The 25,255-nt window shown below is 51.3% G+C and overlaps 1 protein-coding gene across 1 annotated transcript in view; it reads right to left on the bottom strand.

Moving 5' to 3' along the window:
• The window catches only part of LOC119974506 (sodium channel subunit beta-1-like), a 94,116-nt gene extending 70,054 nt beyond the window's left edge, over positions 1–24,062 (bottom strand). Inside the window, exon 1 of the mRNA XM_038813444.1 lies at positions 23,553–24,062. Within this exon, the coding sequence (XP_038669372.1) occupies positions 23,553–23,604 (52 nt within the window). The 5' untranslated portion in view covers positions 23,605–24,062. The remainder of the gene's footprint in view (positions 1–23,552) is intronic.
• Between the last annotated feature and the right edge of the window lie 1,193 nt (positions 24,063–25,255).

Below are 25,255 nucleotides of genomic sequence, written 5' to 3' on the forward strand. Positions count from 1 at the left end.
TAGCAGGGGCAGCTCACTGGGCAATAGCAGGGGGAGCTCAGTGGGCAATAGCAGGGAGAGCTCAGTGGGCAATAGCAGGGGGAGCTCAGTGGGCAATAGCAGGGGGAGCTCAGGGGGAAATAGCAGGGGGAGCTCAGTGGGCAATAGCAGGGGGAGCTCAGTGGGCAATAGCAGGGGGAGCTCAGTGGGCAATAGCAGAGGGAGCTCAGTGGGCAATAGCAGGGGGGGGGGGTCAGTGGGTAATAGCAGGGGGAGCTCAGTGGGCAATAGCAGGGGGAGCTCAGTGGGCAATAGCGGGGAGAGCTCAGTGGGCAATAGCAAGGAGGGCTCAGTGGGCAATAGCAAGGAGACCTCAGTGGGCAATAGCAGGGGGAGCTCAGTGGGCAATAGCAGGGGGAGCTCAGTGGGCAATAGCAGGGGGAGCTCAGTGGGCAATAGCAGCGGGAGCTCAGTGGGCAATAGCAGGGGGAGCTCAGTGGGCAATAGCAGCGGGAGCTCAGTGGGCAATAGCAGGGGGGGGCTCAGTGGGCAATAGCAGGGGGAGCTCAGTGGGCAATAGCAGCGGGAGCTCAGTGGGCAATAGCAGGGGGAGCTCAGTGGGCAATAGCGGGGAGAGCTCAGTGGGCAATAGCAGGGGGAGCTCAGTGGGCAATAGCAGGGGGAGCTCAGTGGGTAATAGCAGGGGGGCTCAGTGGGCAATAGCAGGGGGAGCTCAGTGGGCAATAGCAGGGGGAGCTCAGTGCGCAATAGCAGGGGGAGCTCAGTGGGCAATAGCAGGGGGAGCTCAGTGCGCAATAGCAGGGGGAGCTCAGTGGGCAATAGCAGGGGGAGCTCAGTGGGCAATAGCAGGGGGAGCTCAGTGGGCAATAGCAGGGGGAGCTCAGTGGGCAATAGCAGGGGGAGCTCAGTGGGCAATAGCAGGGGGAGCTCAGTGGGCAATAGCAGGGGGAGCTCAGTGGGCAATAGCAGGGGGAGCTCAGTGGGTAATGACAGGGGGAGTTCGTGGGGCTGATAGCAGGTGGATGGGGACGGTGTCATTAATAGGGGGTTGATGGTCGTTAAGAAGGAATATGAGATAATATTCTTTATTAACCGAGGTGTTGAGTATAAGAGAAGGGAGGTTATGTTTGAGCTGCGTAAAATACTGGTTAGGCCACAGCTGGAGTACTGTGTGCAGATCTGGTCATCACACTAATGGAAGGTAGTGATAACACTAGAGAGGGTCCAGAGGAGATTCACCAGGATGTGCCTGTGCTGGAACGGTTCAGCTGTGAAGAGAGGCTGGTTAGGCTGTGGTTGTTTTCCTTGGAGCAGAGAGGACTGAGAAGCGACCTGATTGAGGTGAACTGTTATAACTTGCCTGATTACTATTGGCTAGTGACTCCCACCATTCCTGGTGAGTATGAGCTCCCCCAGTGAGAATGGCAGAGAAATCATTAGCAGAATCACCTGCATAAATACAGCCTGCCAGTGTGGAACCAGCTAGAGAGGAGTGAGCAGTGGCGGAGTACTGCTGCAGTTGTATATATGTAATTGTAAATAAAGTTATTCCTTTCGACTCTACAAACTCGTGCTGGATTCTTCATAGAACATAGAACATAGAACAGTACAGCACAGAACAGGCCCTTCGGCCCTCGATGTTGTGCCGAGCAATGATCACCCTACTCAAACCCACGTATCTACCCTATACCCGTAACCCAACAACCCCCCACCCCTTAACCTTACTTTTTAGGACACTACGGGCAATTTAGCATGGCCAATCCACCTAACCCGCAAATCTTTGGACTGTGGGAGGAAACCGGAGCACCCGGAGGAAACCCACGCACACACGGGGAGGACGTGCAGACTCCGCACAGTCAGTGACCCAGCCGGGAACCGAACCTGGGACCCTGGAGCTGTGAAGCATTTATGCTAACCACCATGCTACCGTGCTGCCCAAACTTTCAAACTTCATGGTCCTCACAAAACTGGCGACGAGGGTTAAAGTGGCTAGTTGTCTACGCTGCTGAAGCCACCTCCCTGGATTTCATGTTGGATACAGGGCGGATAACATTACCGAAAATGAGCGCCTGGTGGTCATTTTGTTCACCGCCTGCGGCCCGCATACGTTTGGGGTGATTAGGAGCCTTACCCAGCTGTGCTAGACACCAAGACATTTGATTAACTTGTGACATTAGTGGGGCAACATTTTAACCCAACCCCGTCCACGATAGTCCAGCGTTACCGGTTTAATACCGCTGAGTGGACCCCAGGAAAATCCCTTGCTGAAATTTTATCCAGACTATGCAGGATTGCAGAGTACTGTGACTATGGTGAGACTTTGTCAGAAATGTTACGCGACCGTTTGGTTTGCGGTATTAACGCGGCCGCCGGTTCTCGGGGTACAAATTGAATATGAGTAAAAGTGAGGTTGGTGTGATCCAAACGAGGGGGCAGGAGAGAAGATTGGAAGAGTTGCCATTTAAGGTAGTGGGAGGTAGTTTTCGTTACCTGGGTATTCAGGTGGCAAGGAGATGGGAGCAGCTACACAAATTAAATCTGGGTCGATTAGTGGAACTCCTGGTGTCACAGGCAGGGAGGGTACAGACCGTAAAGATGACGGTTCTCCCAAGATTTTTGTTTATTTTTCAGTTTCTCCCTATTTTTATTCCAAAGGCCTTTTTTAAGCCGGTGAACAGGGTGATATCTGGAATTGTGTGCGCGGGTCAAACTCCACAAGTAAAGAAAGTGTTGCTGGAGCGGAGCCGAGGGGAGGGAGGGCTGGCACTGCTGAACTTTAGCAACTACTACTGGATGGCTAATATAGCCATGATTAGGAAGTGGGTATTTGGGGAGGGGTCGGTGTGGGAGCGGGTGGAGGCGGCATCATGTAAGGGCACAAGTTTGGGGCATTGATAACGGCACCTCTGCCATTCTCGCCGACCCGGTACTCCACAAGCCAAGTGGTAGTGGCGGCCCTGAGAGTCTGGGGGCAACGGCGGAAGCATTTGAGAGTAAAGGGAACATCGGTGTGGGCTGCAATCTGTGGTGATCACCGGTTTGTGCCGGGGAAGACGGATGGGGGGTTTCGGAGGTGGCAGAGAGCGGGTATTGAGAGGCTGGGGGATCTGTTCATTGATGGGAGCTTTCCTGGTCTGGAGGATCTGGAAATTATGTTTGAATTGCTGGGAGGGATTAGGTTCCGATATCTCCAGGTAAGGGATTTTGTGCGAAGGCAGCTTTTTACCTTTCCACTCCTTCCGCCACAGGGGATACAGGACAAGGCAGTTTCTAGAACGGGGGTGGGGGAGAGGAAGGTATCAGAAATTTACAAAGAACTTATGGAATGGGAGGAAACCCTGATAGGGGAGACAAATGTATATGGGAAGATGAGTTGGGAAAGGAGTTAGAGGCGGGTCTGTGGGAGGATGTCCTGAGCAGAGTCAATACTTCCTCATCATGTGCCAGGCCCAGCCTGATACAGTTCAAGGTGGTTCACTGGGCACACATACGGTGACCCGGATGAGCATATTTTTTGGGGTAGAGGATAGGTGTGGGCGATGTGCAGGAGGGCCCGCAAATCATGTCCGCATGTATTGGGCATGCCCAAAGCTCAGGGGATTCTGGTAGGGATTTCCAATGTCATGTCCAGGGTGTTAAAGGATGGCACCGAGTCCAGAGATGGCGATTTTTGGAGTGTCGGAAGACCCGGGAGTCCAGGTGGCGAGAGAGGCTGATGTTTTGGCCTTTGCCTCCCTTGTAGCCCGGAGATGGATCTTACTAGAGTGGAGGGACTCAAAGCCCCCTAAACAGGCTTATGGGTTAGTGACATGGCTGGATTTCTTAGGCTTGTCAAAATCAAGGGGGGGGGTTGGAGGGTAGGGGAGGAGGGAGTTACACTATGTCAGTCTAGCTTAGGCGGGATCTGTAGGAGATGGAGGGGTGTATTATGCGTTGAACTATGTTTACATTTGTTCTTGTGTCTTTTGTTATTATAAAACCATAAATGCCTTAATAAAATGTTTTTTTAAAAAAACAACGCAGCCACCCAGAGGAAGTTGTTAGCGGAGCCAACATTGACTTTTCAATAGGCCATTCAAGTAATGTCCTGAGAGAACGAGGAGTTCAGGAGCTGCAGGGAATGGAGGGGCACTGGAGCCAGCCCAGGGGCCGTACCTTCCATTTGGATGAACCTGCTCCCGAGGACGTGGTGATGGAGGATGACTGCTTGCTGCTGCATTGTGTGGCAGCTCTCCGAGTGGCCCCCATTAAGGTGATGGTACGGGTCAATGGTCACCCGCTTGAGATGGAGTTGGACACTGGCGCAGCGGTCTCCGTGATTGCCCAGAGGACATTCTACCACATTAAGCAGGGTATACAGATCCTTACACTGACCGATACACAGGCCAGATTGGCCACGTACACAGGGGAACCATTGGACATTGCTGGAACTATGATGACCCCTGTTGTTTATGGATGCAAGGAGAGGCATTTCCCACTTATCGTGCTTTGCGGCCATGGGCTCAGCCTGTTGAGTCGGGACTGGTTGCGCCATTTCCGGCTGCAGTGGCAGCACATCCTTCAAACAGGTTCTGGAGGGTTGATGGACGGTACCCAGATGTATTCCAGCCCAGTTTGGGGAAGATAAAAGGGACCGCAGCCCATATCGAGGTTGAACCGGGGACCATGCCGCGCTATTTCCGGGCGCGCCCGGTGCCTTACGCCTTGCTCGACAAGGTAGAAGGGGAGCTCACTCATTTGATGTCCTTGGGTATTCTCAGGCCCGTCCGTTTCGCTGACTGGGCAGCACCAATTGTACCTGTAATGAAGCCAGATGCCACGGTTCGCTTGTGCGACGACTATAAACTTACAGTGAATACGGCTTCCCGACTCGACCAATACCCAATGCCTCGCATAGAAGATCTCTACGCGAAGCTTGCAGGCGGACTCTCGTTCACGAAATTAGATATGAGTCACGCCTACTTACAGTTAGAACTGGACCCTGCCTCCCGACCATATGTAACTATTAATACACACAGGGGCCTGTATGAATATGCACGATTGCCTTTTGGAGTATCCTCTGCCTGCGCTATCTTTCAATGCGTCATGGAGGGCACCTTGAGAGGTTTACCGCGTGTCGCTGTTACTTAGACAACGTTTTGATTACGAGGATGTCGGAGCAGGAACATTTGGAAAATTTGGAGGCTGTCCTCAGAGGCTGGAGTCCGTTTACGTCCTACAAAGTGTGTCCTTCCCTTCACGCAAAGGAAGTCTACCTGGGTTATCGGGTGGACCGCAAAGGTTTGCACCCCGTCTCAGAGAAGGTGCGCGCAATTCAACAGGCGCCCGTCCCGACTGACACTTTGCATCTTCGTTCTTTTCTCGGCCTCGTAAACTATTACGGGAAGTTCCTCCCAATCTGGGAACTGCGCTGGCCCCGTTGCACCTTCTGCTAAAGAAGAATCACACCTGGGTTTGGGGTCAGCCGCAAGAAACCGCTTTCCGGCGGGTGAAACAATTGTTGTCGTCTGGGTTACTAACCCACTATGATCCAGAAAAGCCTTTGCTCATCACGTGTGATGCACCCCCATCTGGTATTGGGGCCGTCCTGGAGAATGGGGCCGAGCGGCCGATAGCTTTCGCCTCCCACACATTGACTGCAGCGGCAAAGAAGTACGCGCAGATCGAGAAGGAGGGCCTGGCAGTAGTCATTGCAGTGAAACGTTTCCACCGGTACGTATATGGCCGCCACTTCACTTTCGTGACTGATCATAAGCCTCTGCTGGGACTTTTCAGAGAGGATAAGCCAATACCACCCTTTGCTTCAGCACGGATCCAGCGCTGGGCTTTGTTGCTCGCTGCCTACAAGTATTCTCTGAAGCACAAACCAGGAACCCAGATAGCGAATGCCGATGCACTGAGCCGATTGCTTTTATCGACCGGCCCGCTGTCGACCCCCACAACAGGTGAGGTGGTTGCAACCCTAAATTTTATGTCATCGCAGATCTGTGAGTGTACCCAGATGGACCCAGTCCTGTCAAAGTTTCGGCACATAGTCCTGTATGGTGGGCAGCATGGACAGTTCCCAGGCAAGTTGCGGCCATTTTCCTCCAAGCTGTCAGAATTTGGCGTGGAAGACGGTATCCTCTTGGTTGGGGACGCGTGTGGTCGTCCCTAAAAGTACAGGAGCTGATACGAAAGGACTTACACAATGGGCATCCGGGTGTGACCAAAATGGAAACGTTGGCCCGGAGTGATGTCTGGTGGCCAGACCTTGATGGCGACATTGAGAAGGTGGCCCAAAACTGCTCCATTTGCCAGGAGCATCAGAAGCTTCCGCCGGCCGTGCCCCTACATCACTGGGAATGGCCAGGGCAGCCTCGGGCGCGCTTGCATGCGGATTTCACCGGACCTTTTCAAGGATCCATGTTCCTTTCATTAATCAATGCCCAATCTAAATGGCTAGAGGTGCATAAGATGGTAGGCACAACGTCCTGTGCAACAATCGAGAAGCAGCACGCAGGGCCTCCCCTAGGTGCTCGTCATGTACAACGGCACTCCTTTCACAAGTGAGGAGTTTGCGAGGATCATTAAGATGAATGGCATACGTCATATCTGCACCGCTCCGTACCACCCGACTTCCAATGGGTTGGCGGAGCGCGCAGTGCAGACGTTGAAACGGGGCCTAAAGAAACAGTCTTCTGGGTCTATGGACACTAGACTGGCTCATTTTTTGTTTTCGTATAGGACCACCCCTCATGCAGTGACTGGGGTAGCTCCCGCGGAACTCCTAATGGGCCGGAGACTTCGCACCCGCCTTAGCATGGTTTTCCCAGACATTGGCGCAAAAGTACGCCAAGAACGGCAAGGACATGGCCTTTCTCGGCATCAGCCGATAGACAGTTTGCGCCCAGTGACCTGGTGTTCATTTGAAATTTTGCTGGTGACGCCCAGTGGGTCCCTGGCGCTATCTTTCGATGAACGGGCCCCATCTTTTACCAGGTGCAAGCCCAGGATCGTCTCCAGTGCAAACATGTAGACCACGTTCGGTCCAGAAGGCCGCCTCTTCCACAGATTCCCCGCCCCCGGAGCTCACTTCTACAGCCGCAGAGACCAGACACAGTGGAGGTTCATCCTCATGATCTTCCTCTGGCGCCGCACTCAAAGCCTGCGCAGGTCGTTGTAGAACCGCGTGGAGATAGAGATGCCGAGATGACGGAGGCTTTGGACTCCGACTTGGAATCACAGGACGCCTCCGAGAGGAAGTCCTTGTTCCCACGGCCCGTGGATGTACAACCGTTACTCCGTAGGGTAGCACGGTAGCACAGTAGATAGCACTGTAGCTTCACAGCACCAGGGTCCTACCGCCGTCATCTCGGCGTCTCCATCACCACGTGATTCCCTGTTGGACCATTGTCTGTGCGGAGTTTGCACGTTCTCCCCGTGTCTGCGTGGGTTTCCTCCGGGTGCTCGTTTCCTCCCACAGTCCAAAGATGGGCAGGTTAAGTGGATTGGCCACTTAGATATAGACAGGATGTCAGGAAACCCTTTTAACCTAGAGGGTGGTTGGAACCCAATGTCTGAAAGGGTGGTGAAAGTAGAGACCCGAATAACATTGAGATGTATTTAGATGAACATTTGAGATGCCATAGCATCCAAAGCTATAGACCAAGTGCTGGAAAATGGGATTACAATAAATAGGTGATTGATGGCCGGCAGGGACATCATGGGACGAAGAGCCTCCTTCTGTCCTATAAGACTCTATGACTCCAGGAGGGGGCCAATAGCAGGAGGAGCTAGGGGTCAATGTCGGGGGAGCTGGGTATCAATATCAGGGGGAGCTGAACGGAAGGGCAGGAATAGCAGCTGAACATTGGAGAATATAGATGCTTCTAGGAGAGATAGAGGGGGATGTAAATAGATGGGGGAGTAGCATTACTGGTTATGGAGAATATTATAGCCGTACTGTGGGAGGGAACCTCAGAGGGCTCATACTGGGTAGAGCTCAGGAACAGGAAGGGAGCAATCACAATGTTGGGCGTTTATTACAGGCCCCCTAACTGCCAGCAAGAGATAGAGGAGCAAATAAGTAGAGAGATTTTGGATAGGTGCAAAAATAACAAGAGTTGCTGTGGTAGGGGATTTTAATTTACCCGATAGTGACTGGGACACACTTAGTGCCAGGGGCTTGGATGACAGAGTTTGTAAGGTGTATCCAGGAAGCCATCTTGATGCAATATGTAGATAGTCCAACTAGCGAATGGGCAGTACTGGATCTGGTATTGGGGAATGAGCCTGGACAGGTGGTTGAGGTTTCAGTAGGGGAACATTTTGTGAGTAGTTACCACAATTCCATACATTTTAGGGTACTTTGGAACAGGGATGAGGGTAACCCTCGCGTTAAGGTGCTAAACTGGGGAAAGACAAATTAGACAGGAATTGAAGAATTTGGATTGGGTGCGGCTGTTGAATAATAAGTCAACATCGGACTTGTGGGAGTCTTTCAAGCGACAGTTGATTAGGATTTAGGAAAGTCACATTTCTGAGAGAATGAAGGATAAGTATGGGATAAGTAGGGAGCCTTGGATAACCAGGGATATTGTGAACCTCATCAAAAAGAAAAAGGAGGCTTTTGTACGGTCTAGAAGGCTGGGGACAGTCAAAGTCCTTGAGGAGTATAAAGAAAGTAGCAAGGTTCTTAAGTGGGAAATTAGGAGGGCTAGGAGGCGTCATGAAAAGTCCTTGGCAAGTAGGATTAAGGTGAATTCCAAATTTTTTTATTCATATGTAAAACGCAAGAGGGTAGGCAGGGGAAGGATTGGACCACTTGCGAAAAGTGGGGGAATCTATGTGTTGAGCCAGAGGAAATGGGCGAGGCACTAAATGAGTACTTTGCATCAGTGTTCACCAAAGAAAGGGACTTTGTGGAAGATGATTCTTGGGTAGGGTGTGTGGATAATTGGGTCATGTTGACATCAAAAAGGAGACGGTATTGGGTGTTTTATGAGATATTAATGCAGATAAATCTCCTGTGCCGGATGGGATTTACCCCAGACTACTGAGGGAAGCAAGGGAGAAAATTGGTGGGGCATTGACTGACATCTTTGTATCCTCATTGGCTACAGGTGAGATCCCAGAGGACTGGGGAATACCTAATATAGTACCACTGTTTAAGAAAGGTAGCAGGGATAATCCAAGAAACTGTAGGCCGGTGAGCCTCACGTCGGTAGGAGGTAAATTATTGGAGAGAATTCTCAGGGACAGGATTTATACCCATTTGGAAACAAATGGACTCATCAGCGAAAGACAGCATGGTTTTGTTACTTTATCCCACCTCTCTCTCTCTCTCAACCTCTCTCGCTCTGTCTCGTTCCACCTCTCTCTCTCTCCCACTCCTTCAACCTGTATCTGTCTGTCTCACAGTCTCTCTCTGCCTGTCCCTTTCCACCTCTCTCTGTCTTTCTTTCTCTCCCCATCTCTCTCTCTTTCCACCTCTCTGCCTCTGTCTCTCTACCTCTTTCTCTCCACCGCGCTCACTCTGTAGCTCTCCCTCTCTCTCTAAATCTCTCTCACCATCTCACTCTCCCTCCACCTCTCTCCCTCTCTGTCTCTCTCTCCACCTTTCCCTCTCTGTCTCAATATCCCTCTCTCTCTCCACCTCTCTCTCCCCCTCTCCCTCTCTATTTCTGTCTTTCCTTCTCTATTGCTCTCTCTCTCTTCACCTCTCTTCTTTCTCTCTCTCCACCTCTCTTTTTCTGTCTCTCTCCGCCTCTCTCCCCTGAACTTCTGCCTCTCTCCACCTCTCTCGCCCTCAACCTCTCTGTCAGCCTCTCTCCCTCAATCTCTCTCTGCTTCTTTCTCCCTCAACTCCATTCTTTCTCTCTGTCTCTCAACCTCTCTCTCCATCAACCTCTCTCTCTCCCCCTTTCTCTCTTGCAATCTCTCTCCATCTCTCTGCCTCTCTCTCTCAATTTCTCTATCTCTTTCCACCTCTCTCTTTCAACCTCTCTCTCTCTCTACCTATCTACCCCTCTGACTCTCTCTCTATTTCTTTCTCCACCTCGCTTTCTTTCTCTCTCTATTTCTTTCTCCACCTCTCTCTCTCAGCCTCTTTCTCTCTCTCCCGCGACCTCTCTCTCAACCTCTCTCGCTCTCCGCCTCTCTCTTGCAACCTCTCTCCATCTCTCTCTCTCTCTCCACCTCTAGCTCTCTCTGCCTCTCTCTCTCTCAACCTCTCTCTATCTCTTTCCGCGTCTCTCTCCACCTCTCTCTCTCTTAGCCTCTCTTCACCTCTCTCTCGACCTTTCTACCTCTCTCTCTGTCTGATGTGCTATCAATTACCGCAAAGACGAGAGTACTGGAACAATCGAGGATTTATTGAGCAAAGATGTTGTGCCTCCTGTAGCTGCTACCAGAATGGCTGCAGCACGGCGAGCACACACATTTATACGCCCGGAGCCAGCAGGCAGGGATTTACCCTTGTACCTCTAATATACGGGCAGTGCCATAATACATGTAATATACTACTAGTGGTGACTACCACATTCACCCCCTGTTAAAAAAAAGAGTCCGGCGAGGGTAGTGGAAAACATTACAAATTAAGTCTGTCGGGGACCTTGACCCTCCTCTGCGATCGCCCCAGTCCTGGTGGTGATGTGGGCGCCGACTTGGTCACCTGCAATTCCGGGAGCGTGTTGTCCTCGTCTTCGTCACCCCTGAGTGGAACCAGTGGGAGGACGGATCCTGCTGGGGTGGGGGCTGCGGTGGGGTTTGCTGGAGGGAAGGTTAGTGGCGCAGGGGTGAATGAGGCAACCGGGAGGGGGGGGGGGGGGCGGGAGGTGTCAGGTCGTGGGTGGGGACCCAGCGGGTGCCAGGTCCCGGAGGGAGACTGTGTCCTGGCGCCCGTCGGGGTGTGCCACGTAGGCGTACTGCAGGTTGGCATGTAAGAGGTGGACTTTTTCGACCAAGGGGTCCGACTTATGGATCTGCACATGCTTCCGGAGGAGGACAGGTTCAGGAAACTGTCAGCCATTTTGGGATCGAGGCCCCGGAGGTGGACTTCCTGGGGAAGGCAAACACCCGTTTGTGAGGGGTCTCGTTAGTCGCGGTGAAGAGTAGCGAACGGATGGAGTGCAGCGCGTCGGGGAGGACCTCTTGCCAGCGGGAGACCGGGAGATTTTTAGACCGCTGGGCCAGCAGGACAGCCTTCCAGACCGTCCCGTTCTCCCTCTCCACCTGCCCGTTTCCCCGGGGGTTGTAGCTGGTCATCCTGCTCGAGGTGATACCTCTGCTGAGCAGGAACTGACGCAGCTCATTGCTCATAAAAGAGGGTCCCCGATCGCTGCGGATGTAGGTGGGGAAACCGAACAGGGTGAAGATGCCGTGCAGGGCTTTAATTACCATGGCAGAAGTCATATCGGGGCATGGGATGGCGAAAGGGAACCGGGGGTACTCATCAATCACGTTCAGAAAGTACGTGTTGCGGTCGGTGGAGGGGAGGGGCACTTTGAAGTCCACGCTGAGGCGTTCAAAGGGGCGGGAGGCCTTCACCAGGTGCGCTCGATCTGCCGGTAGAAGTGCGGCATGCACGCTGCGCAGACCTGGCCGTCCCTGATGACGGTCCTGACCTCCTCAATGGAGTAGGGCAGGTTGCGGGCCTTGATGAAATGGAAGAACCGGGTGACCCCCGGATGGCAGAGGTCATAGTGGAGAGCCCGGAGTCGGTCCACTTGTGCGCTGGCACATGTCCCACGGGAATGGGCATCAGGGGGCTCGTTGAGCTTCCCCGGGCGATACAAAATCTCGTAATTATTGGTGGAGAGCTCGATCCTCCACTTCAAGATCTTGTCATTTTTGATCTTGCCCCACTGTGTATTATTAAACATGAAGGCAACCGACCATTAGTCAGTGAGGAGAATGAATCTTCTGCTGACCAGGTAATGCCTCCAATGTCTCATAGCTTCCACAATGGCTTGGGCCTCTTTTTCGACAGAGGAGAACGAATTTTGGAGGCTTGGAGGGTGCGGGAAAAGAAGGCCACGGGCCTGCCCGCCTGGTTGAGTGTGGCGGCCAGAGCTACGTCCAATGCATCGCTCTCGACCTGGAAGGGGAGGGATTCGTCGACCCCGTGCATCGTGGCCTTGGCGATGTCTGCCTTGATGCGGTTGAAGGCCTGGCGGGCTACAGCCGCCAGGGGGAAAACTGTGGACTGAATGAGTGGGCGGGCCTTGTCCGCATAATTAGGGACCCACTGAGCGTAATAGGAGAAAAACCCCAGGCATCGTTTCAGGGCCTTGGGGCAGTGGGGGAGAGGGAGTTCTTGGAGGGGGCACATGCGGTCGGGGTCGGGCCTTATGACTCTATTTTCCACGACATAGCCAAGGATGGCTAAGCGGTTGGTGCGGAACACGCATTCCTCCTTATTGTATGTGAGATTAAGGAGTTTGGCGGTCTGGAGGAATTTTTGGAGGTTCGCGTCGTTGTCCTGCTGATTGTGGCACAGATGGTGACGTTATCTAGGTACGGGAAGGTGGCCCGCAGTCCATACCGGTCAACCATTTGGTCCATCTGTCGCTGGAAGACTGAGACCCCATTAGTGTCGCCGAAGGGAACCCTAAGGAAGTGATAGAAGCGGCCATGTGCTTCGAAAGCAGTATATTGGCGGTCCTCCGGGCGGATGGCAAGCTGGTGGTAGGCGGACTTCAAGTCCGCTGTTGAAAAGACTCGATACTGCGCAATCTGATTGACCATGTCAGATATGCGTGGGAGGGGGTACGCGTCGAACTGCGTGTACCGATTGATGGTCTGACTAGTCAACGACCATCCTGTGCTTCTCCCCAGTTTTCACTACCACCACTTGGGCTCTCCAGGGGCTGTTGTTGGCCTCAATGATGCCTTCCCGCAGAAGCCGTTGGACCTCCAACCTGATGAAGGTCCTGTCCTGGGCACTGTACCGTCTGCTCCTGGTGGCGACGGGTTTGCAATCCGGGGTGAGGTTCGCAAACAGGGAAGGTGGGTCAACCTTAAGGGTCGTGAGGCCGCAGACGGTGAGGGGGTGGTAGGGGTCCGCTGAATTTCAAGGTTAGGCTCTGGAGATGGCACTGAGAATCCAGGCCGAGTAACAGGGCAGCGCAGAGGTGGGGGAAGACGTAGAGCCGGAAGTTGCTGAACTCTACGCCTTGGAGATCCCCGCAATGAGATCCGGAGCCAGGGAGATTTTCTGGGTGACGGGGTGTACCGGGAGGGAGCAGCACCTTACCGTAGTGGGGTGGATGAAGCTCTCTGTGCTCCATGAGTCAAAAAGGCAGGTCGTCTCGTGCCCATCGATCTTCACCGTCGTCGTCGCGAGGTTTCGGGGCCGGGACTGATCCAGGGTGATAGAGGCGAGCTGCCGCAGATGCTGGGAGGTCCCGGGCTGGTCAGCGGTGGCAGGTAGCGGCGGGCGATGAAAGGCCAGACAAGCAGGGGTCCTGAGACACCGTCCAAAATGGCGCCGAAGATGTCGGTGCCCATGGGGTGCACGTGGTGGGTGGCATCAAAGATGGCGGCGCCCACGGGCCGCACGTGGCTTGCGATGAGGAAGATGGCGGCGCCCACGGGCCGCATGTGGCTTGCGATGAGGAAGATGGCGGCGCCCACGGGCCGCACGTGGCTTGCGATGAGGAAGATGGCGGCGCCCACGGGCCGCACGTGGCTTGCGATGAGGAAGATGGCGGCGCCCCTGTGTCGCACATGGGGGGTGCAGACTCCCGGGCCTGGAAACAGCGGCGACCAACCGGGCCTGGCAGACAGAAGCGAAGTGTCCTTTCTTCCCACACCCGTTGCCGGTCGCGCTCCACGCCGGGCAGCGCTGCCTGGGGTGTTTGTTTTGCCCGCACAAATAACACTTGGGCCCCCAGAGTTGGCTGGCTGCCGCGCGGCGTAGGCTTGCGGTGAGCTGGAGTCGGCAGCCGGTGGGGCCCACGGTGCCCACGAGGGTGCCGTATGATCGGGGGCGTAGGACTGAACGTTACGGGAGGCCAATTCTTTTTTTTTTAATTTAGAGTACCCAATTATTTTTTCCAATTAAGGGGCAATTTAGAGTGGCCAATCTACCTATCCTGCACATCTTTTGGGTTGTGGGGGTCACGGGGAGAATGTGCAAACTCCACACGGACAGTGACCCAGGGCCGGGATTCGAACCCGGGTCCTCAGCGCCGTAGGCAGCAATGCTAACCACTGTGCCACCGTGCTGCCCTCGGGAGGCCACTTCTAACGTGTTAGCGAGCTGCCTAGTTGCCGCAAGATCGAGCGTACCCCCTTCCAGTAGGCGCTGGCGGACGTACGCAGACCTCATGTCCGTGACGTAAGCGTCTCTAATTAAAAGTTCTGTGTGCTGGACTGCCGAAACTGCCTGGCAGTCGCCGTTCCTACCTAGGCTGTGCAGGGCACGCCAGAAATCGTCCAGAGACTCCCCGGGGAGTTGCTGTCTCGTGGCCAGGAGGTGCCTGGCGTATACTTGATTTACTGGTCGAACGTAATGTCCCTTCAGGAGCTCCATCGCTTCGGAGTAGGTGGGTGCATCCCGGATGAGGGGAAAAATGTCATGGCTCACCCGTGAATAGAGGATTTGGAGCTTCTGCGAGTCCGAGGGTTCCTCAGCGGCTGTTCTGAGGTAGCTTTCGAAGCAGGCTAGCCAGTGGTCAAAGGGGGATGTAGCGTTGGCTGCTTGAGGGCTCAGCTGCAGGCGATCAGGCTTGATGCGGTGATCCATCGTTTAAAAAATCTTGCTCAATAAATTGATGCACCGACAATTACCACAAAGACGAGAATAGTGGAACAGTCGAGGGTTTATTGAGCAAGATGTTGTGCTTCCTGTAGCTGGAACCAGAATGGCTGCAGCACCGGCGAGCACACACTTTTATCCGCCGCCTACTGGGCAGAGCCAGCAGGCAGCGATTTACCCATGTACCTCTAATATTCGGGCAGTGCCGTAATACATCTAATATACTACTACAGTAGTCCCCCGTTATACCGCGCTCCGCAATACCGCGGTTCGCGATATACGGCGGGGGGGCTTATGGACCCCAACTTACTCGAAACAGCCGGGTGCTGTCAGCTTCCCTCTCCGGATCAAAGTGAGCCGGCCGCTGAAGTTGACACTGCCGGCTGATTGGAGGGAGATTATGTTTCAGTGAGAGAGGAGCAGCTCACACAGCGTCCGGAAGTGGATAGTGCAGAGGATTGGAGCAGGGGGTTCTTTAAACTGGTGGCGGTCAGGACTCTGGATGGACCGGACCGGGGATCTTTACATTGCAGTAGCGCCTAGTCACTCCGTTTTAAAAGTGGCACCTGTCACTTTAACCAAGTTTAACTCGAGGCTTCAGGGGGTCTGACCTCTCCCCCCGCCCCCCGTCCTCCATATCACAGAGGACTGAAGACACAGTCATGGATTGTATAGTGGTTTAAGCACGCCTCGTAGACTCACAATGGGAAGCGCATGCATAGATTTTTTTATAAATTTAAAACCCCCATCGTGGATATCCGCGGCTCGGATGTAACGCGGGTGGCTGTCTTGGACCCCAACACCCGCGTTCTAATAGGGGACTACTGTAGTCGTATACACTGTCTCTTACTCTCTCTCTCTCTATTTCTTTCTCCACCTCTCTCTCTCTCCCTCTCTCTGTCTCTCTCCACCTTTCTCTGCCTCTGCCCCCTCTCTCCATCGCGCTCTCTCACTCAACCTCTCTCTCTGCTTCTCTCTCTTTCCACCTCTCTCTCTATCTCTCTGCTTCTCTCTCTCCGTCTCTCTCTCTTTTCGTCACTCCGCCTTTCTATCTCTCTTACTCTCTTTCACCACCTCTCTCTCTCATTCTGTCCTCTTTGAGATGCTTCTTTAAACAAACATCTTTAACCAAACCCTTGGTTAGTAATTAGCCATCCTAATGTCTGTTTTTCTGGTTTGGCATCTGTTATAACCCCCATGAGGACCATGGGGAAACAATCATTGATTTCTCTGTGGGATTCATGGAATATGAGCTCCCCAGGTAGTGGGCGGAGCCGGGGATAAAAGTAGGCCCAAATCAGAGCCTGATCAGATCTAACCTCCCAGCGAGGCCTATACCGGGAGTGAGCTGCTGTACTGAGCCTGCAATTGTAAATAAATTCACCTTCATTCATGACAGCTTCCTTGTGAGTTATTATAGTATCAAATTCTGTTTGATAATCCTGATGCGAAGTCCCCTTGGGAGCTTTTGTAATGGGATGATGCTGTTGTTGTTTTGACTGCAAAGTCTTGACATTCAAAAAGTTATATTAAAAATGCGAATATCTTTCTATCTCTGGTACCTGCAAGAAAGAGTCTACTTAATGAGAGAAAATTGTGTCTGCAGGGCAGATGCTAGGGATAGTGTAGCATCACTATGAAACCGCCCAGACTTTTTGATTCAGCCTAATTGCTCGAGCCTCAGCTGAAATCAAGACAGCAGCATATTCTCCAAGCCGAACATATTCTATATCACAATCTCAAAATGAGGTCTGCAACATCCCTCACTCACTCTCCCTCAAACTCCTCCCTCCCTCAATCTCCAAAAGCACCTTCCAAACACTACCATCTAGAAGGACAAGAGCAGCAGATACCTGGGAACACCACCACCTGGGGCTTCCCCTCCGAGTCAATCACCACCCTGACTTGGAAATATATCGGCCGTTCCTTCACTGTCACTGGCTCAGAATCCTGGAACTTCCTCCCTAACAGCATGGTGGGTGTACCTACACCACACGGACTGCAGCGGTGGTTCAAGCAGACAGCTCACCGCCACTTTCTCAAGGGACAAGTAGGGATGGGCAATAAATGCTGGCCTAGCCAGTGACACCCACAGCCTGGGAATAAATAAAATGTATCTGTTGGGCTGAGGGAGAGAGATCCAGGGTGGGATTCTCCGGCTGCGTTTGCCTGGCGACCGGGGGACCCGCCCGAGGTCAATGGATTTTTCCATTGTCGACCTCGCACCCGTGCCGTTCTTGCGATGGGCAGGCCAGAAGAATCCAGCCCTCAGAGTTTGAGGGAGTGAGGCAATCTTCAGGGCAGGATTCTTCGAAATGGAGGCAGTGTCTGTGCTGTGGTGAACGCCGTCGCGTTTCACGACAACGCGAAACGGGCGCGGGCACTACTGATTCTGGCTCCCACAGGGGCCCAGCACAGCGCTGGAGTGGTTCACGTCGCTCCAGCCTCCCTTCCCGGCAGCAACTGGGCGCCGCGCCAACCCGTTCATGCGCGGGGGACTTCCTCAACGCCCCGACGCAACATGGGGGGTTCAGGGGGCTGGCCGCGTAACAAAATAGGGCCGGGGCTGGAGAGGCCGGCCCGCCGATCGGTGGACCCCGATCATTGGGCCAGACCCCATCGGGGGGGCTCTTTCCCCGGGGGAAAGAGCCCCCCCCCCCACCCCCAGGCCACCCCCCAACCCTGCGCGCAGAGTTCCCGCCGGCTGCGAGCAGGTGTGGATGGCGCCGGCGGGACTCTGCCGTTTCCGCGCGGTTGCTGAGCCCAACAAGGTCGGAGAATCGGCGACCCGGCTGTGGACAGCGGCCCGCAATCAGCGCCGCTCCAAACGCGCCGGCACAAATGGTGCCGATTAACCGCTCCTCGAAGAATCGTGTGCCGGATTCGGGGCGTCGTGGGGCAGATGCGGCGATTCTCCTGCCCAGTGCGGGGCTCAGAGAATCCCACAGATTCTCTCACAGAGAGGATCATCCTCTCCACATCCATCATAAGGGGACAGTGAAGATTGGATGATAAAGTTTAGGTGGGCTCTGGAAAAGGATAAGGAGCAACCCAGAGCAGCGCTAATTAATCATCGATGGGATGTGAATGCATCAGAATCAAGTCTATTGGAATCAAATGTTGGCACGTTCAATTGCCCCTTAATTGGAAAAATCCTCTAAATTTATAATTTTAAAAAATTAATCCTGAACACCTTGGATGACGAGAAAGACAGGGGTAAAGATAAAAAGGAAGAAATGTGCGTATGACGGTTGCCAGGTAGAAAATACAACAGCGAATCAGGCTGAATATAGAAGCACCAGAGGGAAAGTGAAAAAACTAATAAGAAAAGCAAGGCAAGAGCCTGAAAAGACTTTTACAAGCGTTTAAATAATAAAAATGTGGTTAAAAGAGAAAGTAGGGCTGATTAAGGATAATAATAAAAGGAGACTTGCATGTGGAGGCAGGAGAGAGAGCGGAGATATTAAATGAGTACATTGTGATAAGTAGTTGTTTCGGATTTGGGGAAGGCTTGTAGTGGAATTCCCCAGGAGTCAGTGGCTGTGGTGTTCAGAGCACAATTTCCAAATTTGCAAGTGAAACGAAGATGTGAAGTGTTGTCAACTGTGATGGGATAGTCTTGGCCTTCAGAGGACGTAGACATGTTGATGGATTGGGCTGACAAGTGGCAGGTGAAGTTCAATGAGGAGAAATATGAAGGGATTCATTTATGCAGGTTGAATGTGGAGACAGTGGGAACTCTAAAGGAGGTACAGGAACAGAGGGGCCACAGGTACATAAGTCATTGAAGGTTGCAGGGCAAGATGAGAGAACAGTTAATGTAATATGTAGTATCCTAGGATTTATTAATGGGGGCATTGAGAACAAGAGTAAGGAGGTCATGTTGAACTTGTATAAGACACTAGTTAGGCCTCATCTGGAGCCTGTGTCCAGTACTGGGCCCCATATTTGAGGAGGGATGTGAAGACATTGGAGACAGTATAGAGGAGATTCACAAGAATGATTCCAGGGGTAAAGAACTGTGGCTATGAGGATAGATTGGAGAGATGAAAATCGTTTATTGTCACAAGTAGGCTTCAAATGAAGTTACTGTGAAAAGCCCCTAGTCGCCACATTCCGGCGCCTGTTCGGGGAGGCTGGTATGGGAATTGAACCGTGCTGTTGGCCTGCCTTGGTCTGCTTTCAAAGCAAGCGATTTAGCCCTGTGCTAAACCAGCCCCTACCGATTGGGACTGTTTTCCTTGGAGAAAAGAAGGCTGAGAGGAGACTCGATAGAGGTATTCAAGATCCTGAGAAGTATGGACAGGGTATAGTAGTGAGAAACCGTTACCACTCAAGAGACCGTTAAGAACTCGAGGGCACAGATTCGGAATAATGGGCCAAAGGAATAAAAGTGAATAAATGAAGTGAAGAAAGGTTTTTTCACCCAGGGGTTAGTTGGAGTCTGAAATGAACTTCCTGAGAGAGTAGTGGAGGCAGGTTCAAACGAGGTATTCAAAAGGAATTTTGAATTTATTCTTTCATGGGATGCGGGCTTAGGTGGCTTACTGCCCATCTCTTAAATGCCCTTGTACTGAGTGGCTTGACTGTGCAAACTTCATGGGCTGATGGTCTCCTCCTGCACTGTGAGGTCTCTATGATTCTATGACCAGTTTTCCGTACAACTGAAGAATAACCTCTCTACTTTTGTAATCAATTCCCCTTGCAATAAATTATAATATTTTATCAGTTTTCCGAATTACTCTCTGTTTCTGCATACCAGTCTTTCCTAATTACTCACTGTTTCTGCATACCAGTCTCTTTGTAATTCATACACCAGGACACCCGGATCCCTCTGAATCTCAATGCACTGAAATTTCTTGCTGTTTACATAATAAGCTTATTTATATTCTTGCTGCCAAAATGGACAATTTCACATATTCCCACATTATATCCCATTTCCCAGATACTTTCCAACTTTTTTTTAATAAACATTTTATTGAGGTATTTTTTAGTATTATAACAACAACAACACAATAAACAATGCACATGAAACTATAAACATAGTGCAAAAGCCATCTCCCTCCCTTACTGGTCCCACCTGTTTTTAACCCCCTACTCTAAGTTAAACTAACCCCCCCCTCTTCGGCTGACGAGTAATTTTCCGTGAAGAAGTCGATGAATGTCCAGGTGAACCCTAACAGTGACCAACTCAAGGTGAACTTGATTTTCTCCAAACAAAGAAAGCTAGCCACGTTCGATAGCCAGCACTCCGAGTTCGGGGGCTTTGAGTCCCTCCAAGCTAATAGTATCCGTCTCTGGGCTACCAGGGAAGCAAAGGCCAGAATGTCTGCCTCTTTCTCCTCCTGGATCCCGGGTCCTCCAAAACCCCAAAAATCGCCACCTCTGGACTCAGCGCCACCCTTGTTTTTAACACCGTGGACGTGACATCTGGAAGCCCCTGCCAAAATCCCTAAACTTCGGACATGTCCAGAACATGTGGACATGGTTGGTTAGTCCTCCCGCACATTTTGCACACCTGTCTTCCACCCCAAAGAATCTGCTCATCCGGGCCACTGTCATGTCAGCCCGGTGAACGAACTTAAATTGTATCAGGCTGAGCCTGGCACATGTTGCGGACGCGTTGACTCTACTCAATGCGTCCGCCCATAGACCATCCTCTATCTCATCTCCCAGCTCCTCCTCCCACTTACCCTTCCGTTCCTCAGTCTTCGTCTCCTCCGACCCCATAAGCCCCTTATAGATGTCCAAGACGCTCCCTTCTCCTACCCACCCTCTGGAAACTACCCTGTTCTGAATTCCCCTTAGCGGTAGGAGCGGGAAGGTTGACACCTGTTTACGTAGGAAGTCCCGCACCTGCAGATACCTGCAGCCCTCTCCCCAACTCTGCTCAAGCATTACCTTCCTTACCCACGGGGTCTTGCCTGCCCAAACAAAGCCAGAGATCACTTTGTTGACCCGTTTAAAAAAGGACCGCGGAATAAAGATGGGGAGACATTGAAACACAAACAGGAATCTCGGGAGGACCATCATCTTCACCGTCTGCACCCTCCCAGCTAATGACAACGGGAGTGCATCCCATCTCCGAAAATCGTCCTTCATTTGGTCTACTAGCCGGGCCAGATTTCTTTCCAACTCACTTAACCTGTCAATGTCCCTTATGTCTTCTTCACAATTTACTTTCCCACTTTTTATCAGCAACAATTTAACAAAATAAATTTAGAGTACCCAATTCTTTTTTTCCCAGTTAAGGGGCAATTTAGCGTGGCTAATCCACCTACCCTACACATTATTGGGTTGTGAGTGTGAGACCCACACTGACACGGGGAGAATGTGCCTCACGGTGCCTGGATCGAACCCCGGTCCTCGGCGCCGTGAGGCATTTCAGCAGCAAATTTAGCAACCGTACCTTCTGTCCCTTCATCCAAGTTATTTGTATAAATTGTAAAAAGGTGAAGCCCCAGCACTGACCCCTGTGGCATTCCACTCATTACGTACTGCCAGGCTGAAACAAAGAACCATTTACGCCAATTCTCCGCTTCCTGTTAATAGTCAATCTTCTATCTATGCCAATAAGTTACCTTCTACACCAGGAGCTTTTATTTTGCACAATAACCTTTGATGTGGCGCCTTATCAAATGTCTCCTTGAAATCCAAGTACACCCACAGGTTCCCCTTTACCTACAGTGGCACATGTGACTCCTTCAATAAACTCCAATCAATTGGTTAAACATGATTTCCCTTTCACAAAACCATGCTGACTCTGCCTCATGGCCTTGAGTTTTTCTAACATCTTTAAGAATAGCTTCTACCATTTTCCCTCTGACAGATGTTAAGCTAACTGGTCTGTAGTGTCCTGTCTCTCTCCTGAGTTGCATTTGCTATCTTCCAATCTGATGGAACATACCCCAATCCAGGGAAATTAATGGAAATTTTGGAAAATTAAAATCAACGCATCAACTATCTCATTAATCAGGGTGGCACAGTGGTTAGCATTGCTACCTCACAGCGTCAAGGACCCGGGTTCGATCCCTGCCCCGGGTCACTGTTCTTGTGGAGTTTGCACATTCTTCCCATGTCTGCGTAGGTCTCATCCCCACAACCCAAAAATATGTGCAGGGTAGGTGGATTGGCCATGCAAAATTGCCCCTTAATTGGCTACTCTAATTTTTTTTTAAACTATCTCGTTAATCACTTCTTTAAAGACCCTAGGATTAAGTCCATCAGGACCTGGGGATTTGTCTGCCTACAGGCCCAAACATTTGCTGAGTACCACTTCTCTGGTGATTGTAATTTTCCTGCAGTCCACCCTCCTCTTCAGCTATTTCTGGGGTGTTTCTCGATAGTAAAGACTGGTGCAAAATACTTGTTCAATTCATCTGCTATCTCCTTACTTTCCATTAATGTCCCATACTCACTTTCTGTAGGACCAAGGCTCACTTTGTTAACTCTTTCCTTATTTAAATATCTATAGAAACTCTTGCTATCTTCTTCATATTCCAGCTAACTTACAGTCGTACTCTAATTTTTCCCACCTTATTTATCTTTTTGTCATTCTGTCCTTCATATTCAGTCCAATCCTCTGAGGCGTTTCCAGGCCTCAACCTGAAATCAGAACTCTAAATGTCACTAGTTACACGCTATCTGTCCTGTGAAGAGGTTTTGGAATTTTCCTGTCATCTGAAAAACTCCTGACTAATTCTGGCCTGGGGAACAATCCCCAATTCCCATGGTTCCACCATTGACACATGTGCCTTCAGCTGTCTGGGGCCTTGAGTTCTCGAATTCCCTAAACATCTCCACCTAGACGTCTATTTTTTTTAGAATCTGGTGTCTGAGCAATGTTTTCTTTCCTCCATCTCCCAATATCTCCTATAGCTCAGTGTTCATTGTGTCTCTGACTGGGTCTTTGGAACTGACTGGAAAGTGTTATATAAATTCAGATTGTTGTCAGTCCTCACATGTCAACCTACAGCCAACCTCTTCCGCCCCAAAATTCTAAAATGTTCAAAAAGAAGCCAGCTCCACATCGCCGACTGTTATCTGTTGTGTTGCAAAACACCTGCATCAAAAAGTGATGTGTTCTGTACTGAGGATTGAGCTGGCTGCAAGGGGGAGAGGGAGAGGAAGAGGGGGGACAAGGGGGAGAGAGAGAGGAGGAGGGGGAGGCAAGTGGGAGAAGAGAGAGAGAGAGAGACAGAGAGGAGTATGGGGGAAAGAGAGGAGGGAGAGAGATGAGGAGAGAGAGAGGAAGTGGATGAGAGGGGGAAGGGAGAGAGAAGGTGAAAGAGAGAGACAGGAGGGGGGAGGGGAGGGGAGTAGCAAGAGGGGGAAGGAGGGGAGAGGGGATGACGGAGAGAGAATGAGGGAGAGGGGATGAGAGGGAGAAGGAGGGAGGGGAGGAAGGGGGATGAGGATGGAGAGGGGGAAGGAGATTGAGTGAGGAGAGAGAGGGTGGTGAGAGGGAGAAGGAGAGGGGAGGGAGACATGGCTGGAAGGTGAGAGAGAACGAGAGGGAGGAGAGTGGAGGGAGGGGGGAGGGAGAGACGAAGGGGGCAGGGAGGGAAAAACGGAGGACATTAAACTGACTGCCTGCTCCTTGGGACTAACCCCAGTGTAAAATATGTGCAGAGATTCTCAGAATAGCCGACAGAGGCCTCCCCTTCAGAGAGGACACTGTGTTTGAAGGAATTGTGTGTGTTAATTTGGATACGACACGAAAAGCGGATCCGGCTCCGGGAATGGCATCCTCTCCCCAGAGTGTGAATGTAAACCTGCTGCAGGCCTGTCAGCCTCTGCAAACACTTACCCCAGAAGAGACAGAGTGCGGCATAAAGCAAAGCCTTCTTTAAAACATCCATCACTATCCACACTGACCGCCAACAGGGCAAATCCTCAAAACATCCGCAATCCCAGGAAAGCAGCTGGCGATAGCGAGATCCCAAAGATTCACTCCTGTTAATCCTTCATCTAGAATTCATGGCAAAATCCATCCATCAGCTTCTGGTGCAAGGTCCTAAACCCTACTGAGGCAGCCCTGGAAAAGCCCAAGATTTCAGCTGCTGCCTTGTCTTGGGGCTGGTATTTTTAGCTGAGAGCCCTTCCGCCACACGATCCCCTCTGGCAGTCAGAGAGATCAGGTTCTGTTTACCAGAGTTCTCAGCAAGGCAAGCTGAACACTGCACTGCGATAGAGCGGGGGAGAGAAGCTCTGTGTAACAGAGTTAGAAAGGGGGGATTCTGTATCATAAACTGAGGGAGAGAGACTCTGCATATTAGAGAGAGGGAGGTTCTGTAGAATGAGCAGAGGGAGAGAGCATTTAAATTCTGCTATTGGCAAGGGAGAGGCTCAGTATAATTAAAAGAGAGAGGTACTGTGTAGCACTGACAGAGCAGGTGAAAGAGGAAGAGAGTGCTGGGAGGTTAGGAAAGAGGTTTCCTAAAAAAAAGAAAACAAATAGAGGTAATGACATAGAGAGGAGACTGAGAGCAGTTTGCATGTGATAACCTCAACCATGAAATAGAGAAGAGATTGAATATAAAATGATAGAATATTAAAGAACAGGAGGAGACCATTCAGCCCATAATGTCTGTGCTGGCTCTTTTAGTGATCCATCTAATCAGTCCCCATTCTCTCCCCCTGCTCTCCTACACCCTCCCCCCCCCCCCCCACCCCCCAAAACACACATTGCTGCAAATCTTTTCGCCTTCCAGTATTTCTCCATTTGCCCCAGTTGAAAGTTCGTAATGAATCTGCTTCCACCACCCTTTCAGGCAGCACCTTCCAGATCACAACAACTCGCTGTGTGTAAACCAAGCTTCCCTCATTTCCTCTCTGTACCTTTTTCCAATTGTGTTCATTCTGTGACCTTTAGGCTCTTACAGCCTCTGGAAACGGCTTCTGTTTATTCACCACATTTTAGCAACTTCATGCGTTTGAATGTCTTTATTAAGCCTTCTCTTAACCTTCTCTGCAGAGGTTAGCAATCCCAGCTTCTCCAGCCTCTCTCACAGAGGAGACACTAGCCTAGTGGCAGTGTAACTGGGTTAACAATCCAGAGATCCAGGATAATGCACTGGGGGACAGGAAACCCAGTGAGAATCTAAAATGTGGATCTATCAGTGGAGGTGGCCGACATCAGAGAGGTAATTGATGATGACTTTTCTATTGGTGTTTAGCAGGGAAGAGAACTCTGTCGAAGCTATGGGAATCAAGGAGGTTGTTGGGATACTGGATGAGATAAAAATAGATAAAGTGGAGGTTCTAAAAAAGTCTGTCTGTACTTAAAGTGGATACATCACACAGTCTGGATGGAATGAAGCCTAAGTTCTTGGAAAACGCAAGGGCAAAGCAGTCAAAGTGCTGGTCACAATCTCTGAAACCTCCTGAGACAACAGGAATGAAACCAAAGAAGTTGAGTGTTGCAAACATTACCCGTTGTTCAAAAAGGAGAGAAACAGAAAATTACAGGCCGATTATTTTAGAGACAGTAATGCTGGAGACTGGAACAGG

Source organism: Scyliorhinus canicula, chromosome 12 (assembly GCF_902713615.1).
Source record: "Scyliorhinus canicula chromosome 12, sScyCan1.1, whole genome shotgun sequence".
Taxonomy (NCBI): Eukaryota; Metazoa; Chordata; class Chondrichthyes; order Carcharhiniformes; family Scyliorhinidae; genus Scyliorhinus; species Scyliorhinus canicula.